The 21,017-nt window shown below is 37.2% G+C and overlaps 1 protein-coding gene across 2 annotated transcripts in view; it reads right to left on the bottom strand.

The window, feature by feature from the left end:
* Positions 1–5,558, bottom strand: part of EMC2 (ER membrane protein complex subunit 2) — a 46,059-nt gene extending 40,501 nt beyond the window's left edge. Inside the window, exon 1 of one of the 2 annotated variants that reach the window (XM_027575630.2) lies at positions 5,500–5,558. In XM_027575630.2, the coding sequence (XP_027431431.1) occupies positions 5,500–5,539 (40 nt within the window). In that variant the 5' untranslated portion in view covers positions 5,540–5,558. The remainder of the gene's footprint in view (positions 1–5,499) is intronic. The other variant, XM_027575639.2, reaches the window with a different exon arrangement.
* Between the last annotated feature and the right edge of the window lie 15,459 nt (positions 5,559–21,017).

Below are 21,017 nucleotides of genomic sequence, written 5' to 3'. Positions count from 1 at the left end.
ATTCATCTGAAGTACCAACTTCTTCCTTCTACAGACACAGATATAGAATAGATTTAAACAGTTAAATTGTTGAACACATGAGTTAAATAAACAATATGCTAGGCCCCTAGAGAAAAAGTATAAAAGAAGCACAATGGATTTTCACACAGATTTTCACACTTTCATATGCATTATCTGAATCCCTATAGCTCAAAGTCTAAAACAAACAAACAAACAAACAAAACAAAAATCCAAGACAAAAACAGATCCTAAATGGTCTGAGAAAATGAAATTAACACAGTTAATTCCTTCTACTGACAACTAGAAATCAGCTTGACTCTCACTCCACAGAGGAAATAACCTGAACTGAATCTTACAAGGTTGAAGAAGAAATGGACAAAAAAAAAAAAAAAAGTCATTTATACCCCACAGGTTAAGGGCTCAGTCCCACAAAACTGCCCCCACTTTAGACAGCAATCACAAGTCAGGGCCACCAGTATTTCGGACCAACTGTCTATAAAGTCTGGGGTTCGGGGCGCCTGGGTGGCTCAGTTGGTTAAGCATCTGCCTTTGGCTCAGGTCATGATCTCAGGGTCCTGGGATCAAGCTCTGCATCAGGCTCTCTGCTCAGCAGTGAGTCGGCTTCTCCCTCTCCCTCTGCCTCTGTGATCTTTCTCTCTCAAATAAATAAATAAAATCTTAAAAAAAAAAAAAAGTCTGGGGTTCTCACAACCACCTCCTTAGGTTTGCAAGAATGCCTCAAGGAACTCAGATAAGTGCTTCACTTATTATTATGGGTTTATTATAAAAAATACAACTCAGGAACAGCCAAATGGAAGAGCTACATAGGGCAAAGGTGGGGGGGGCGGGAGGGAAGGGAAGCAGAGGAACTTCCAAGTTCTCTCTAAGCGAGTCACCATCCCAGTACCTTGATGTGCTTACCAACCCGGAAGCTCTCCAAACACCATAGCTTAAGGGGGTTTATGGGGATTTCACTCCACCTGCATGATTGATCTCCAGATGATCTCCCCTCCCAGGAAGTCAAGGAATGAGACTAAAATTCCAACCTTTTAATCTTGCCCAGGTCTTTTGGATGACCAGCCCCCAACCGGAAGCAACCAGCCTCCAATCATCTCATTAGCAGACAAAAAGATACTCTTACAGTTCTAGAAACTCCAAAGATCTTAAGATGCTCTTGTGTCAGAAACCCAGAAAAAAAGACTAAATATAACAAAAACTGTTCCTATCGATCCTATCATTCAGAAAATTTCAAGGGTTTAGGAGCTCCGTGACAGAAACTAGGGACAAAAAAACAAATACACACCCCTAATCACATCACAACATATGTTATCTTCAGATCCACAGCATGGGTTCTCAAAACTCATTCAAACTCTATCTCCCCTATACCATGGTTCACTTACAGTCTTAAATCCATGTTCAATTTCAACCTGCAGATTATTTTATTTTATCTGAAAGATTTATTTACGGGCACCTGGGTGGCTCAGTTGGTTAAGTGACTGCCTTCAGCTCAGGTCATGATCCTGGAGTCCCAGCCAGGATCGAGTCCGGCATCAGGCTCCCTGCTCAGTGGGAAGCCTGCTTCTCCCTCTGTTCCTACCCCCTCTTGTGCACTCTCTCTCTCTCTCTCTCTCTCTCTCTCAAATAAATAAAATCTTTTAAAAAAAAGATTTATTTATTTATTTGAGAGAGGGAGACAGCATTTAGAGGAGAGGAGCAGAGGGAGATGGAGAGAGAAACCCAAGCGGACTCTGCACTGAGCACAGAGGCTGACCCGAGGCTTGATCTCACGACCCTGAGATCATAACCTGAGCCAAAACCAAGAGTCAGATGCTTAACCAACTGGGCCACCCAGGTGTCCCAACTTCACAGATTATTTTAAAAGACGAGTAAATGCCTTGGGAATATAAATTATTTAGTGTTTTACAGATCTTATCCATAACACTGCACCCTTTGCTCATATGCTGAACCCAAATTAGGCTAGCATTCAAGGCGCCAACCTAGCTCTTACCTTGAAAAAATTACCTTCACAAAACATATACATATCCATAAGTATGTATCTTTAGCTTAGAAGTGAAATCTCAGGGTATGTTCCATGAGATCTGGGATCCTGCCTGTCTTGTTTAGCACTGTATCCTCAGGAACTGGTACAGTGCCTAGTGCAAAGTACTCCAGATATGTATTTAATTAACATGTTATTTAGTATATAGGCTAATAGTTAAAGCTAGGTGTGAATGAGATCACCCACAGAAGGCATTTAACCTTTTAATTTTAGACTCTTTGAATCTGATGAGACCTTTGAACCCTCTTTTCCCAGAAAGATGTACATGTTTACATACATTCAATTTTACATACAATTTCAGGGAATTCAAAGACCACATAAAACTTACCCCTCCATCAGTCAGGATTCTATTGATCTCAGGTTTAATAACCACCAATAATAGATTAAGTAGAGTGCTAAGAAAAGGACCATTAGGGGACACTAAAAATCAAGGAGCGAATGGATATAGAAAACTCACAAAGGAAAGGTCTGAAAAGTAAGAGGAGACCCATAATGTTATTATGAAACCAAGTAAAGAATGTTTCATGGAGTGATCCACAACAACAAACATAATATGGGGTAAAAAAAAACACATTCATTAGAACTGGCATTAGGTTTCCCTAGAAACCTTACTGGAATGAGAGGGCATGGAAACCAAATTATGTTGTTTGAAGGACTGAATAAAGAGAAAGTAGAGACAGTAAGTATTTTTATAATTATTTTTCCAACAAATATTCATTTAGTGCCTATTTCAAGCCAGGCATTGTGCTAGACATCCTACCCATATCCTGGCCAAATATCCTATTTTTGAGAAACTTGGCTATACCCTTCTTACAACTCTCTTTCCCACCTCCAAACTCCTAAGTAGTAACTCCTCTAACAAACATTAATTTTCAACTGGTTGAATAAGTAAACCATATATTCTATTTTTTCCATAGAGCCCAAAAGATTAGAAGTGTTAGATTTACTATATGGGTCTTTTATAAACGTGATAAATTTTCCTATCACAAGAATTATAGTACTTTTTTGAATAAGCCATTTCCACAACCTTAATTCATGATGCTGTTCAATGGAATTCTTAAGGACACAGGTCCAACTGACATGCCCTCCCCCAAAAAAATCTAAACAAAAAACTATCTCTAAGAGTCCTCTATCACCTTCTAAAATCCTAAAAATTTGTTACTATAAGTCTTTGAAAGAAAAATCTAGATCACTCTTTAAAAGTCCCCTAAAATAGGACTCTGATTCTGGAAAGGTCTGAAACCTTCATTTTACAAATAAGGAAACTATATCCTATCAGTAAAGTGAGCTGCCTAAGTCTACCTAAGATACTACAGAAATTTTTCCAATACTAGAAAAATGGCTTATAGCCTTTTGTGACAATTTGTTAATGTTTATTATTAATGCCATTAACAATTCACTTAGTCAACAAATAATGACTGAGCAACTTCAAAATGTCTAGCACAAGACCAAGATACGACTGGTCCCTCCCTCCATTCTAGGAGACAGAAGTTTAAAACTTAACAAATTGGGTAAGTACTTCAATAGTATGAGGACACAGAGTTAAGGGCCAGGAGTACATTTCATTGCTTTTGTTGTTGTCTTTTTCTTTTTAAAAAAATTTTAGTGGAGGGCTAGGGCAAGGTGGTCAAGGAAGGCTCTCTGAAGTTTGTGACCTTTGAGGGAAATTCTGATAAACAGAATATATAAAGGTAGCAAGAATAGGGCAAGAAAGGAAAAACACTCCTAGTGGAAGAAATAGCATCTGTCCAGCCCTAAGACAAAGAGGAGTAGAACACACTTAGGGAATTAACAAAAGCCAGCATAGCCAGCTCATAAGAGTAAGGGAGAAATAGTTAAGATAAAGCTGGAGACATGGGCAGGATCATCTTTTTTATAAAGCACTTAATAGTTTAAAAGCACTTTAACATGCTCCCTTTTGTTCAATCATACTTGTGAAATAGCTAATATTTATTATTCTAAATCCACTCCTCCTTAGAATACCCACAGGATAAGGTCCAAGTTACCTAGTTAAGTCACCTTGTCTGCTGGTAGGTATGATAGTTACACATCTACTTGTTCCTACCATCTAAGAAACCTATATTGAACACAACTTCAAAGTAACACTTTCTAAAAAGCATGAAATATTTTAAACATTTTTTAAAAAGCATTAAAAGTAACAGCCACATATCTACCATCTGGCTTAAAAATATATCCTGACACAAGCCTTTTAAAACTATGTATTTCAAAGGTCTGTCCTCTCCATTAGACTGTGAACTCCCTAAAAGTAAGGACTGTGTTACTTAATTTAATATGCCCAGGATCTAGCACAAAGCATTTAATACTTTCAATATAATGAATTCCCCAAATGCAGGTAGAAATACTGTTCACAGTGAGCTAGAGGCCACAAAACCAATGATAAATTATTGAATTCAGTTCAAGTATAAAGGAATTTTACCTTTTCCCATACATGTTTGCAATTTTGTAATACTGGATAGATACACTCACCATTAAATGGTCAATATAACTTTCAGTCCACATGTTATTAGGTCATCATTTAAATATCTGAAGAAGGAATTCACTAAACAAATAAGCTGTTAAAGTCTACTGTTAAATGATGAGAACAGAAATTTCAATTACACAACTTTCATGCCTTAGAGAAACTCGAGGCTCTTCTCTTAACCATGCTTCCCACTAGTCTTTAAGAGAACAGTCTCTTACAGAACTGGTTCAAAGTTTGGCCGCTTCCAGATTTAAACAACACACTCCACCTTAGATTAACGTAGGATGGGAAAAGAAGTCCATCACACTTATGCATATGCCCAAGATAACCAGTTATTTTCCCTTTCAGAAAAGGAATTACTGGCAGGAAGTGAGAAGAAAGTTGTGTTGTCTAAGTGTGTTTTGAGGGGGAGTGGGGCAGCGAGTATTGAAGAGAATTCAGAGACCCAGTTTTGCAGACAGAACGAAATGTAAAGTGGCACGTAGAAAAATCAGATTTGTTCATGGGTCTTTCACAGACCTTTACTGCAAAGAGTTGTAACCTTTACACAGCACTTAATAAAAGGCCTTATAGACCCTGTGTTTCTTGGCTGCAGGGAAGCTTCAGCAGGCAACTATCCCGCCTCCTCCGCGCCGCCCAGCAGCCACATGAAATGTTTGACAGCCCTCCCGCCTTATAATGGAAGCTACCCTGGGCCACTGTACCGGCTCAGAGGTACGTGGGTCAGTCTGTCGATAAGCACAAGCGGTGGGGAACACCGCAGACTCCAGTCGGAGGCCGGGCCAAGGAAGGGGTCAGCCTCAACCACCACCTTAGCCACCACCTTATTTCGGTCCGTCCAGAGAGAGCTCCAGTGCAGAAGACAGACCGGAGAATTCACGCCTCCACGGGCAGCAGTTACTGCCGAACCGCTTCCCAGGGCTTTTGGTCTTTACGCACCCGCCCCGCCCGCAGTTACCTTCCCAAGTGACATCGTAAAGCTCTGAGACCTTCGCCATCTTCTCAGAACCTGGAGGCAGGGAATGAGAGGGCGGGGAGACACTGTCACGTGACCTGAGACTGGGCGGTGGCGAATTACGACACAATTTTTCATTGATCGAAAGAGCGGAGGGGGCGGGAATCGCTGCGCACGTGCACACGGCCCTGCGGAGGGGCTGTTGGGGAAAGGGGCGGGGCCAGCTGGGCCGCGAGAGGCGTTCGGGCACCTTGAGGACGCCGTGGCTAAGCGCTGGAAGGTGCAGTCGGCTTGCTTTGAGGTGACTTTTTACCAGGAATTTTTTTTTTTTTTTAGCAAATGCAGTTTTGTTTTGTTTTGTTTTTTTAATATGCACCACTCTCGGTTTCTCTTTTATTCTATATAGGTGTATTTATTCTCTTCCCACTCCCTAATAGTACCTTGTTCTCGTTATGCACTGCTGCAACGTAACGTTCTGCTCCAATCCTTTATTTGCCCTTAACTTTCCTCCTTCCTTAATAGGGTTTGCTTTCCATTTTCTTTTGAATGTTCGAGTAAACTGATACACTCCAAAAACTTTGTAAAATCTGTTTGAGGGACTAAGCGGGATTCTGCCTTTGCACATTATGTTAGTGTGGCCGAGGACTTCTTAATGTTCACCTGAATGTCTTCTTGCCAACCTGGATCAGTCTGCCACTCTAGATTTGAAAACTCGTAAGACCAGCCCATATGTAAGTCCTTATAAATAAATGAAATAATAAATGTACGAATGAGACCATCCCAGACCCTGCACTTCGCTCCTCCTCTGTAACCTCACGGGGGAACCTCCTTCCTCAACCTTTCCCACCAAGCTAATTGCTTTCAGGAACCGTTAGACCCAATCTACTAGACCTAGGGAGAAATGTCTGGAGTAGAAGAAATTTAAGTTCATACGCATATATTTAGTATTTAAAACAATGGAAACGTAAAATTGTAAAGGAAGAATATGTAAAGTGAGGAAAGAAAGCTAAAAATCCCTACATTACAGCCATAGCTAAAGGACAGTGAAGAAGAGGCAATCAAGGTAGGAGAAGGGAGAAAAGAGAGTCACATCCCACAAAGCAAGGGAGTAGAACTAAAAGAAAAAAAAAGGAACTATCAATAGCATCTGCCACAGAGAAGTTCTGTAAGGACAGAAAAGACTATTGAACTTAAAAACTTGGTGTAGATTCTGAATGAGGTTCATTCTCTCCAAACTTAACACACCTTGTAGAGACCCTTCATTCAAAAAAATTAAAAACCTTCCACTCAGAAATTCACAAATCCTAATGCTTCAGTAAAACAATGGAATGAATAAGAACTCTGTCAGACAGATTTGAATCCAGGCTCCACTATTTAGTAGATGGTTGACTTTCAGAATGTGTATCTCTGAGTGTCAGAGTTGCTCTTTTAGAAAAAAAGAAGCTAGTTATATCTATATAAAAAGAAAAATATCTACTTTGAGTTGTTATCAATATTAAAAGAGATACTGCATGATGTTCCCATGGAGGTACCAGTCCTTTGGCTATCAATACTGCTTATATGCCGATGACTCCCAAAATCTCCCCTAAGACCCAATTCTGCTTTCTTGACATATTCATTTAGATAACTAATATGCATCTCTAAGTTAACATACCCCAAACAGAACTCTGGATTCCTGCCACCACACCCCGCAACTTGGCCTTCCCCATTGCAGTTGATTAAACTATCCACCTAGTTGCACAAACTAAAATCCTAGGAAGTATTGTTGATTCCCCACCCCCTATGTGCAGTCTGTCAGCAAATTCTGTATTGTACTTCCAAAACTTTCCCCAAATCTATTTGCATCTCCACTGCTACTACTTCGGTCTAAGCCACAACCGTCTCTCACCTGACTGTAATAGCCTCTTAACTGTGTTAGTTTCATTCTTGCTATGTAAAATCTATTTTCTATACAGCAGCCCTACCGTCTTAAAAAATAAATAAATAAAAATCAGACTACAAAAGTCCTTTGCCCATGGCTCTCAAATGACTCCCCCAGGCAATAAAAATATACTCTAAACACTTCACCACAGTTTACAGGGCTCTACTCAGTGTGGCTCTCTCCTACATCCCTTACCTCATCTACCATTCTTTCTTCACTAGACCCCAGCCATTCTGGCCTACTTCCTATTCCTCAAACATTCCAAACTCCTATCTGCCTTGGGTGGCGTTTGCCTCTTATCCCTTCTCCTGGAATGTTCCTTTCCATATCTTTAAGTGGCTGTCTTCTTTTTGTCTTTTATATCTGTTTTATTTAAAACTACTGTCTACTTATAGGGAGGCCTTTCTTGAATATCCAATAACAAGCGGCTCCTAGTTAATGCCTATTACATCATTATGACACTTACCAGTTTAATTTTTTTTGTTTACTTATTTTCTGTATTTTTTCATTGTTATATACATTCCTTGAGAGTGTGGACTTTGTCATTCTAACCTTGGAACATCCAACCTAGGAAAACACCTGGCATATAATAAATATTTATTGAATGAGTGAATTAGATACTCAAAAAATAACACCTTGTATTGGTGATTATTAGGATAATATTTCATAGTAGTGCACACCTGAACTCTACTCCTTGATTATGGGTAGGATGTTCTCTTTTTATATCTAAGATTTTCCTAAAAATTATAAACCTAGTGAGTTTGGGACCATACCAATTCATTTTACATCTCCCAGCCCCTTACCACAGTTTGTGGCATATGTATTTGTGACGTACATCTACAAATTAATATTTGTACTAAATTGTTTATGCCTAATATTTTGTTGGATTTTTTGAGAGGGTGAAAGCCCAACGAGTTGCGTCTTTTTTTTTTTTAAAGATTTTATTTATTTATTTGAGAGAGAGAATGAGATAGAGAGAGAGCATAAGAGGGGAGAGGGTCAGAGGGAGAAGCAAACTCCCCGCCGAGCAGGGAGCCCGATGTGGGACTCGATCCCGGGACTCCAGGATCATGACCTGAGCCGAAGGCAGTCGCCCAATCAACTGAGCCACCCAGGCGCCCCGAGTTGCGTCTTAAATACTTAAATGGATATTATCAGTTACAGCTAATTAAGGGAGTAAATATTCTCTAGTCGTTTCAACTAAATGCCCTTGTAACTAGCTGCTAGTGTCTCTCAGGCAGTAAACCATATGATAGTATGTTAAAGGAGGTCATTTTCAGAATTTCTGAGCTGGAAACTAGAATGATTTCATTTTTGACTTAGAAGGTATTTCTGAATCATTAAAACTATATTTTTCAAACTTTTTTTTGCCTGCAACCCATATGAAGGAATACATTTTACATCACACAATATGCATACATATATATAAAAGTGAAACCAAAAAACTAGCCTTGCAATGTGGTTTATCCTCTTTATTTTCTATTCAAATTGATTCAATTTCATTTTTTTTATAAAAACCCTGGTTGCAACACATTAATGGGGTAATGTGCATACTTTGAAAAACTAATGGACTTTGTATATGTTTCCTAATCTGAGGCCTTGTAGTAAAATGGTTTGCTCAAGTTCTTGCCACTAGTCGGTAACAAAGATGGGAAATACATATGAAAGAGACAAGCTGTTTCAATCATAGGTAAAAGATGAAATATTTACAGGGAAAATATATTCAAGGGAAATTTTTTTACCAATAGTAATCTCTGAAGTGGGGAATGTCACTGTGTGTTTACATATTGTAACACTGCAGATGTCCAATGAAACTTGCCCTCCTCAGGCGAGGAAAGAACTGGTATGTCAGTGACAAAATTCTTTATTCTTTAACATTTTATAATATAATTATAAGTGTAAATAAAAAATAGATGTCTTCTATAGATAAAACCATAACCCCGAGAACATAAACATCAATCATACTTTCTATAAATCTACTTTTATGAAATATTTTCAAAATTTTATCTCTCACCCTCTCACTACTTTGAAAAAGAAATTTTCATTCATGTTTGTTAAAAATATTTAATCCAGTTTCTCTGATTGAACACTGCCTGGTATTGGTGACAAATATCAAGGAAATATCCAAGCAGCCAAATATTAGATTATGCCATGTTAGACACTATTTCATTTAATGATCTCAGTAAAGCAATGAAAAAAGCATATGAATGTGGTCTATAACATGCTTTTTTTATGTGACGCTATCTTATGATTTTCATTTTTTTTACAAGCTTATGTTTGAATAGTTAAAATGATAATACATCAGAATGAACTAGAGTCAGAAAGGAATAACTTTGAATAAGCCTACATTATCTTTGAGGTGGGATAAGCTTTATTTATCAAGCCATATTGGCCTACAAAGCCCTTTGGAGTGCTTCTTTTGTATGGTCAAAGTTTACTTCAATTAATATCTTCAGACATTATGAAAGACTAAAGCAACTTTTTAGATGTAATAAAACTTATGGCATTTATAAAATGGACATCGTTTAACAAGACAGCATAATACCATTTGAATTGATTTTTCAATATCCAATATCGTCATCATTATTTAGAATCTACTGTTTGCTATGTTCTATCTTAATCATACTGAGTTAAAATATTCCACATTATATAGCACAGTTTATAACCTCTATTTACTGTGACAATTATCCGTGAAAGTAAATTGGTCTCACTACAAGTCTCATATAAAATTTACTATAGTCTTTAAATCATGTTGTTGTTTCTAATTAGTGAATCATAGCCATAAATCCCTTTGCATTTAAGGGAAAATATTACTTATTTCATCTTCATTCCATGTCAATAGATTTTCACTGTGACACATTCACATTTGGAAGGAAGTTTTCCTTAGAGTTTTATTTACCAAAAGCCAGATTAACATGGAGTTGTTTTAGGAACCTTCCTGAACATTTTTTATTACATTTTTAAAAGATTATGTAATTTAGTATGCCCCACCCTCCAAACACAAGAGCCTATAACCCCTTTGCTGGCACAACTGTAGTGTTTAGGCACTTCTTTTTCCAACTTTACCATCATTTGCAATATATGTTTTAAAATGTGCCAGCAGTTCATTTCACATCCAATTATATTATTTTAGAAAGCAAAAGAGAGTCTCTGGGAAACATTTCCAGTGACATCACTTTGGTCCTTTCACAGTAGAATTCACAAACTGATAATTACCCCTCTGTGCCATAGTTGTAACAGTGAAAAGGAAAGTACATCCAGAAAGAGTACACCCAAAATTTCTCCCACATGAGCAATAGATTATAGCTGTTTCTTTTTAAGATTTATAACCATACTTAAAAGTCCACTTTTTCAAATGATATTTATTTAATTTCCCCCAAGTGCATATTCTGTTCTCATACACAAATACGTCTGTGTATATGTAGCAGTCTTTGTGCAAAAATGTGGTTTTGTAAATATCTTTTTTGTGTACCAAACATTCAGGAGTCTCTATGAACTCTTATAGTGACCTAATGATTTCTGGAGCCAATCTAGACCCCATTTTCTACAGTAGAACTATAACTGAATTCTTTATTTGAAAAATGTTCAAAAGGTATTTATTCACAATAAATAAATTGCATTATGGGTAAGCTCACACACAAATATACTGAATATTGGGGCACCTTGGTGGCTCAGTCAGTTAAGCATCTACCTTCAGCTCAGGCTGTGATCTCAGGGTCCTGGGATGGAGCCCCACATCTAGCCCTGTGTAGGGCTCCCTGCTCCATAAAATTTCCTGGCAGGAAGTCTCTTTCTCCCTGTCCCTCTGCCTTCTCCCCAACCCTGCTCATGCACTTTATCTCTCTCACAAATAAATAAAATCTTTAAAAAAACATATACTGAATATTAACTTAGACATTTTTTCTAAGTACATGTTATTCTGTTACAAATATAATTTTCATTTTTCTGCAGTCTCTCTTCTGTGATTTGTTAGCATCACTCTAGCCGCAAGTGGCTTATTAAGTTGTTCATTCAGACCTGTAGTTCTGATGTATCTTTTTTGTTTGTTTGTTTCCTTTGCCATCAGGCTGCAAGTTCATTTCCTTTACTGGTTATCTTTTTCTTTCTATGGTCATGCTAACCACTCTTTGCTAGAATTCATTTAAATGCCAATAGCAACACTGGACACAAAGTGTCCATCTTACCTTTCAGGTCATAAATCATATCCTTTTTTTGCACATAGGAAGGCGTACTTAGTCAACCCCATGGATTTGCTTGGGAAAAAGACCAGTTTCCCAGCAGAATTCCACTAAGAAAACTGCCTACCCCCTAAATCCATTCTACCAACCTCATCCATCTCTACCTCAGACCTGCAGAAACACCACAATCTCAAATTTTTTTTAAAGGTATGTAACATATTTTTTTTTTAAGATTTTATTTATTTATTTGACAGAGAGACACAGCGAGAGAGGGAACACAAGCAGGGGGAGCAGAAGAGGGAGAAGCAGGCTTCCTGCGCAGCAGGGAGCCTGACATGGGGCTTGATCCCAGGACCCTAGGATCACAACCTGAGCCGAAGGCAGACGCTTAACGACTGAGCCACCCAGGTGCCCCTGTAACCTAATTTTTTAAATTTTAGTTAAAATTCTTTTTTTTAAGATGTTATTTATTTGAAAGAGGGCATGAGCGGGATAAGGGGCAAAGGGAGAAGCAGACTCCCCACTGAGCAGGGAGCCCAACGCGGGGCTCAATCCCAGGACCCTGAGATCATGACCTGAGCCAAAGACAGATACTTAACCAGCTGAACCACCCAGGCACCTCTAAAATTATTTTTTTAATTGAAGTATAATTAGCATATATTAGTTTCAGATGTACAATACAGTGATTCAACAATTCTATACATTACTCAGTGCTCATCATAAGCAGTGTATTCTTAATCCCCTTTATCTCTTTCACCCATCGCCCTACCCACCTCCTCTCTGGTAGTTATCCATTTGTTTATTCTCTGTATTTAAGAATCTTTTTGTTTGTTTCCTTTTTTCTTTGTTTCTTAGATTCCACATATGGGTGAACTCACATGGCATTTGTTTTTTCTATGTCTTATTTCACTTAGCATTATATCCTCTAGGCCCATCTATGTTGTTGTGAATGGCAAGATCTCATTCTTTTTTATGGCTTAGTAATATTCATTGTGCATATATACCACATCTTCTTTATCCATTCGGCTATGGATGGACACTTGGGTTGCTTCCATACTTTGGCTATTGTAAATAATGCTGCAGTAAACATAGGGGTGCATATATCCTTTTGAATTAGTGTTTTTGCTGTCTTTGGGTTAAAAAGACATATGGTTAATTATATAATATTTTTGAGGAACCTCTATACTGTTTTCTACAGTGGCTGCACCAATTTACATTTCCACCAACAGTGTACAAGGGTTCCTTTTTCTTCACATTCTCTCCAATACGTGTTATTTCTTGTCTTTTTGAGTTTAACCATTCTGACAGGTGTAAGGTCTCATCGTGGTTCTTTATCTTAAAACTGTGAGTTAAGGAACAATATAAGTGTGCTTCAAAAGCTGCCACTCAGTTCATATTACTGCCACCTCACTAGAAATTTTTTGAGCAATAAAATATTTTAACTTCCTTCTGCCATTATGTTTCCATTACAGATTCTTTTGCATCTTTTAATAATGGGCTTGGGCATTTCTGTGGGTGGGGTGGGAACCACAATAGTCAGAGGGGAATGATTTCAGTTGATGTAGTTTTTCTAGCAATAGCAAGATTATGGAATATTAAAAATAACCTCAATCTAATCTTGAGAAAACATCACAGACAAACCCAGATTGAGAGCCATCCTATGAGAACTGACCAGTTCTGACCAGTACTCATCAGAGAGTGGCAGTGACATTGTATATTGCTCTTCTAAGCCTTTAGACAAATGCTTAGTCTTAGATGCCCATTGAAAGATTCTGGTGTCATATATGTAGTGGAATTAAGTGTACAGATTTAACAGTTATAAAAGAGTCCCCAAAGTAGTTTGTATTAATTACAAACTGTACAGACCATGTCATAGAGGGCATGGAGTTTCATTACATTCCGAGGTAACAGCAATGGATTATTTGCCAACATACATGTACATTGCTCCCTTCTGCGGAACTTGCTGGGTTTTAACCTAAAGTTGCTCATTCTAGCAATGTAATTAAGCAATCTGAGCAAGTTATTTTAACTTCATTGAATCATAGTTTCCTTCTATGTCAAATAAGCATATTAATACTTGCTGATTATAACAAGGATTATAGGTAATAAACACAGAAGTTCTCACACAGAGTCTGGCATGTGGTATAATAATACTCAGTATTATATACCAGTTATTGAGTATTTACTGTATACTTGGCACTTCACAAATTGCTCTTTGTAGATTATTTCAAACAACAACCCCACTTTACAGATCAAGGAACAGTTCAGAGAGGTTGAATAACTTTCCCAAACACAATGATATACTCCTTCACAGAGCAGGATCTTAGTAAAAAATAGCTTTGCCATGTTGGTACTCTGGGAAGGGAAAGCTTTCAGACCATGATGTGTATTTTATGCCTGTGGAAGAAAAGAGCCTCCGAAGCTGGATTGGACAGAAAGAGCTTCATGCCGTGATTTAGATCGGACAAGGTATTAGCCAGTTCAATGAGAAAAGCCCCTGAGCAAAGATTGCCGCTTAGAGGAGTCCTACATTGGGTAGAAATGGCCAGGCCCTAGAACCCCCACATGTTCAATCATTGTGTGGGGGCTGCCTGGAAGAGCATGGCCCCAGCTCAGAAGGTGAGATGAGTTTTGAAGCCTTTAAGAGCTGGAAGCTGTCAGCTGATTTGCACTCCTTGCAGTTGAATAGCAAGTTGTTTTTTTTTTTTAAGATTTTATTTATTTATTTGACAGAAAGACACAGCGAGAAAAGGAACACAAGCAGGGGGAGTGGGAGAGGGAGAAGCAGGCTTCCTGCTGAGCAGGGAGCCCCATGCGGGGCTTGATTCCAGGACCCTGGGATCATGACCTGAGCCGAAGGCAGACACTTAACACCTGAGCCACCCTGGTGCCCCGCAAGTTCTTTCTTGAAGGGAGAGTCTAATAGAGCACCTCGCGAGCTGCCACAGTAGCATTGTTTTTATTATTCCATTCTGAGTGTAATCTTCCATTTTTGTTGAGAAGTAGGTCTCCTGAAATACTAACTAGACTGCAAAGCTATTTAACATAGCTATTAGACATATGGAAATTTTATTTCAACTCCACAAAATGTCTTCTAGCATATGATTAATAGTTCAACAGTGCTTACTTTGCATTGAAGAAAAGACATGGTAGATTATAGATAGCCCACGGAGACTTGAAAATTTGCTTATTTTTTTATGAGACACTAATCAGGAATTATTCATTCTTTTCTTGTGAAGGGAATTAATGCTACTACCATTGATAAATTACCTAGGATTTCATATTTCTTTCTTTTTTCAGTCAGATTCCAAATACATACAAGTAATTTAGAATTTTTAAACATCTTTCTAAGAATAACAGCGTGTAACTCTGAAAAACAGCAGCATTTCTAAAATCCTATAACTCAAGATCTCCATGAAGTACTAGAAAATGCCAAAGATCCTGCACTCACAATGCCCCTTGATAATTCACTGGACAGCTGCCATACTATCATTGATGATTGCTTGTTAATAAACTTAAGCAAGGCCAAATTTTGTTAATACTTTCCCCCTAAAACAGAAAATTGATTACAGGTCTGAAATATGAATGGTGCATAAATCCAAAGACCCTCACTGTCAAACTGTACTTCTCCCTACTGAATGCCAAGGCAGTCCTAGTTAGCATTTTTTGTGCTGCACAGATGCCCTTCTAGAAAGATATTACAGGTGCTCCATATGCTGGGCTGCCAGAATGAAATAATGAAAGTAGTACCTAATGGGAGAAGGCAGAGTGCTTCCCAGACTCAAACAAATAGCAAAGTTATTGAAGGATTGCACCTTTTAAAGAAACTTGCAACAAAAGAGTATTGGTGAACAAACAAAACTTTGGCAGTTATTTTCAGGGAACAGTTATACGGGACACAGAAGCCATGAATCTCAATGCACAAATTCAGGTGCGCAAGAACAAAATTTGCATTTTTATAAAACTCAATTTCTATTTGAGGTACCTTCTTGGAGGAAGACAAAAATTTAATCTCAGGTTGGAATTTGCCCCCACCTTGCTGCCTTCTCCTTTTTCAAAACTACCCTGACTTGTGTGAAAGTGATGTTTAGAATATTGAACAAACCATAGGGCAAGGTCCCTGACTGTGTTAGTAGCCTTTATGATTCTCACGTTCTAGTTAACACACCCTGTATGGTCTCTCCCATATTGAATAGGGGTGACCTGTGTTATCAATAAGATATTTCAGAAATGATGAAGTGCAACTTTTGAGGCTGTCATAAAAGATACTGTGTCTTCTGCCTTGCTCTCTCTTAGATCACTCATTCTGGGGAAAAAAGCTCCCATGTCATGAAGACAATCATGCAGCTTTACAGAGAGATCCAGGTAGTGAGGAACTGAGGTGTCCTGCAACTTGCAAGCCATGTGAATGATACATCTTAGATTGTTCCTCCATCCCCAGACGAGACTTCAGACCCAGCTGACATTTTGACTGCAAACTCATGAGATATGTTTAGCCAGAACAGCTCAGCTAAGCTGTTCCCAAATTCCTGACCCTCAGAAACTGTGTGAGATAACAAATGTTTGTTATTGCTTTAAGCTGCCAGTTTTATACAACAATAGATAACTAATATACCAAAAAAATCAGAAAGGAGGCAGACACTGGCAAGTACCTAGATACCTTGAAAAGGTACTTTCCTCACAAAGCCAATATACTTGTATCTCTTTTCTAGAGAGATCTTTGCCTGACTTCCCCCAGTCAGGGTTAGGTGCCCTGCTCATATGCTCCAGTATTCACTCTGCCTAAAAGCACTTATCCCACTGTATTATAATCATTATATATCATCATTTGTGTCTATCACTAGACTCTAAGCTCCATTCAGCATCTGTGTTGATGTTGATTTGTCCCCAGAGACTCAATAATTATTTGTGGAAAGGCAGAAGCTCCATTACATCAATGTTCATTGATTTGGGGCTTTATAAACCAGTAAAATTTCTAGGAAAAAGGTAAAGGAGTCAATATAAGTTACCAACTTTTTATTTTGCTAGGTGAGGACATTAAAAGCAATCACTACAATTTAGCTTCACATGATTTCATCTTAAAATTGCTACTTTAACACCAAAGGAGTTATAGGATTCAATAAGAACAGTCCCTGAAAAGGAGTAAATTTAACTTCTTTACCAGAGACCAGTGATAGCTCCTACCTGAATTGACACCACATGGCAGACACATTTGAGAACTGCTGAAAACTTCTTAAATCCCTTCCTACTCTCAGATAATTTGAAATGGTAACTCTATACCTATTTCCAAAGCGGGAAATTCTAGATTTTTTTTTTAAAGAAACATTCCCAAATAGTTATCCCTTGGTTTCTTATTCTTATTTTCTGTGCCCTTAAAGGAAAAAAAAGTCACTGAACATCTTGGCGCATGATTCACAGCTGGGACTTAACTATCCTCTTCAAAATTTTTTACTCTTTCCCAGTAAATCCCTGAAGGAGTGAACATATTAGAAAGTAAGAACTACTGTAATTTTGTTTGTCTTTAAAACATGTATGGGGAAGGGTTGCTCCAGTCTGATCTAAGAAGAAAAATAAAATTATAGTTGAAGTATCGCATGACGCAAAACATTTCTGGCAAATTTATGTTGAATATAGCTCTTGTCTCATAAATTCAACTAAATTCATTTTGATTAAGTTTTACACTAAAGCAACACAAATGTATTATTAGTGTTTCATTTTACAAATCACAAAATTTCTTGACAAAACAGTGGATATGTAAAGAGCATTTTCATTAGGACTGGAACAGAAGGTACTTATCTCTGCAAATAGGGGTGGTATCGACAAATGGCAAAGACAATAGCGAAAACACAGAAGCCCTGTTTCTATTTTAAATGTCACTTATTTTGAGAACCCATGGGATAAATTACAGCAGCCTTTGGGAAAGCACAGACATTAAAATTAGGAGATGGAAAAGATGAAATCAGTGATGATGTAATCTAGACCCGTGATGACACAGGAGACTCCCTTAAAGATTCCGCCTTCATGCTGTGTCTGTTGTAATGCTTCAGGCAAGGAGAGATTTCTGAATCTGAGTTGTGCTTTCACAAATCTGTTTTCTTCTTATTGTTATTTTGCTTTGTATTGTAACTTCCTTGCTGACCTGAGGAAGAAAAAGAAAAGAGGCCTTAATATTCTGATTTTAGTACATTTTTTTCTTATAGTAGGACACCAAATAGAATACTGAAAGTAAAAGCATGTTATTTTTTATTATAAAACAATTTCACAAGTAAATTTCACAGCTAAAGTCTGGACTCTCAATAAAATAGAGCAAACAATTTCCATATGCAGGAATAAAAATTAGAAATCTCATGAATTATAGATCTCTATACATTGTTAACTCTCAAGATGAATTATGCTTTTTTTACATTGTCTTTTTTGCTACATCAGAATTCTTTGAAAATAAGAGTAATACATTTAACTCTGGTTTGAAATACACAACATGTGTAATCTGACTTATGAAAAGTAATCTATTTTAATGTATGGTTGTCCCAAATATGATACCACTTAATATATTAATTTAAGGAACAACTGAGTAGCCAGAAATGGTATTTATGATTATTATTAATCTAGCCCAATTCAGCATGAGTATAGGGCATAAGAGGTCACACTTAAACTATATATTTTTTAAAATGTAAGCTGGTCTTGCACGTTTTCATTTAATTCGTGAATAGCTAACAACACCTTTAACCATTAATCTTGAACAAAAGTTTTCCCATTCTAAAAATGCTAGGAAATGAAAAACAAAATGATGTTGATATCATTTTTTAAGACATGTTAATGATAAAAGTTAAGTATTTTTAAACTACCAGGAGCTAAATTTGGTTTATTACTTAAAAAACGGTTATAATTGGCAGCATAATATCGCTAAGTAGATACTTTAGTGTCAACACAAATGAGATTATCAACCTGAGCTGCATGCTAAGCACAATTAAGTGAAAAACCAAAGTTCAACTAGAGTACACTGGTCTGATTCTGAGAGTTCTTCTCTACAGTTTCAGATTACAATCACTTTAGAGCAATTACATGAGTTAACTTAGACAATTTTTTTTTAGTTAGAAAAGATAAATACTTTTTTTTAATTTGAGGGGATGATAGGTACATATTACTCAAAGTATAAAAACTCTTTCTATTGAAAAACTCAGATAGCGGAGCTTCTGAAATATGTCTTTGAATTACCAGTGGACAAACCTATGAGGAGACTGTTGTTTCTGAAGCAATTGTCACTAAGGGATAGACACTCAAATGAAATTGTAGGCGCATAAATAGTGATCTAAATAAATACATGACACAAATATACAGACATGCCATTCTCACAGTTACTGCTAAAAACAAACTCAATTAAATTGTTTTTTTTTCAATTGCAGTTAATATTCTTTGGAATCCTAAAATTTTGACTTGATTTTTGACTTTACCAATTGTTTATAATATGACCTAGCATACGTCCTTGACTATCTCATTTGACAGAAGATAATAATACCTACCTCAGAGGGTTATTAAGAAGATGAAATGTGAAAATGGCTGTGAAAGCATAGCACAATACCTGACACATGAATAAAATTAAACTTTAAGGGGTTAAAAGTAATCACTGTAATGAAGTCATCATTTCATGGACTAGTTCTGTTTTCTTTTCCATTCATCATTCAGCTCTAGTACAGGATGATCTAGCAAACTGTGTAATATTTCCTTGGTGATAGTTAAATAGAAGCCTGATGTAGATTTGAAAATAATATCTTGGAAGAAGCAAAGATAATTTCTATTTGTTACATTTTTATCCACATTTACAAATCCATCTACTTTAGATTTGTAAAATCAGCAGGCAGTTGTCTTGAATTTTCAGCCAGATATCCAGGAAGCCCAAATGGTTTCTTAAGTTTATAAAATAAGCAACTGCCTACTCTAAACTAACCTGTCTATGAAGATGTGGAATGTGATGAGATTATAATCATACCTGTTCTCACATCTCTTCCCATACATAACCTAAAACTAAACCTCTTTAACCCATAAAAAAACACTAATGATAAACCCTGCTAACAAAAAGTTTTTTTCTTCTGTTTCTTCTCTGAAATTTCTCCTAATGTCCTTAGGAAAAAAGCCAAGATATAAGTGTCATTTAACATAATTTTATTTTTTTCAGCTTTAAGAGGAAATGAAAGTTATGAAGAAAGGAACATATGTGATATTTTAATGGGGGCTAACATAATGCTAGTTCAGATACCTTGTGTGTTAGAATCTGATGTATTTCTTCCAGCCCATCACTCATCCCAACCCCATTACTTAATACTTCTCTACATAGATATAAAATAGATGAGGATGCAAGAATTGGCTTCATATGGTTGAAAATATAAATGTAATTTTTAATCCTGTAATAAAAAGGAAAGCAACAGTAGCATAAACAAAAACTTCTGGAAAACTTTTCCTGTGACACAGGGTCTACTCTCATACCATTAACAGCCATAATGAAAATCTTCAAGTAACAACTCACATCACCAGGGAATCATATTGGCCTTAAAATATTGGTCAATTGTGGGAATGGCTCTGGGATGAAAAATAAAACTAAGAAGTTTCCCATAACTTCCCTGATTTAGAATTTTAATGCATGCATGTGAAAAAAATTCACGAACAGGAGGAAAGACATACATTCTTCTTTATACTTTCCACATTTCACCACTTCATATGGGATACCTGTCAGTCACTCCAGTATGTTGGAAGTTTCTATTTTGTTTGGAGGAACTGGGTTAGGAATGGAAAGAGACCTTGTGAGTCCTCATCACATTAGCTGAAAAGGTAAAGCAAGTGTGTTAGTCAATTGGCTTGTTTGTCAGTCTCCTCTCTCCTCCCACAATCCCTGCCAGTGAGTATCAGGTCACATGACAGCTCCCCCAAACACAGCCCCCAGCTGATTGGATCAATTGTGGGTACTTGACTCAAGCTGAGCTAATCAGATTCATCTTCCAAGCATTTGGAATTGGAATTTAGAAATTCTACTTGACAACTTTGGACCATTTGGGAGAGGACATAAAGCTGACTCTGGAGTGACCATGTTTGGACTTGCATAAATGAAACCCAGAAATCTCCATAGAGAAAGAAAATATTGATTCAGGCACATAAAAAGATGAAGAAATGAGAGTCCCTTTGGCCCTGGAGGGAGAGAATAGAGAGAATGAAATTAACTGCCTTGGATCTTGATGGCATTTTGTTTCCTTGTTCCAGTCTCTCAAAAAACCTGTCCTGAGTTTTTTAAATAGTGCTTTATCCTTTAAATGAATTTCCCATCATTAGCTAGTTTGAGTGAGTCTCTATTCCTTACAACCAATGACTAAGGTAGGAAGTAAGCCTAGTCTTACTTGAAAACAAAGTTTTGCAGATATATTCTTAAAGAGTTA

The sequence above is a fragment of the Zalophus californianus genome, chromosome 4 (genome assembly GCF_009762305.2).
Source record: "Zalophus californianus isolate mZalCal1 chromosome 4, mZalCal1.pri.v2, whole genome shotgun sequence".
Taxonomy (NCBI): domain Eukaryota; kingdom Metazoa; phylum Chordata; class Mammalia; order Carnivora; family Otariidae; genus Zalophus; species Zalophus californianus.
Note: the sequence above shows the minus strand (reverse complement) of the source record. Positions and strands in the feature narration are given on the sequence as shown.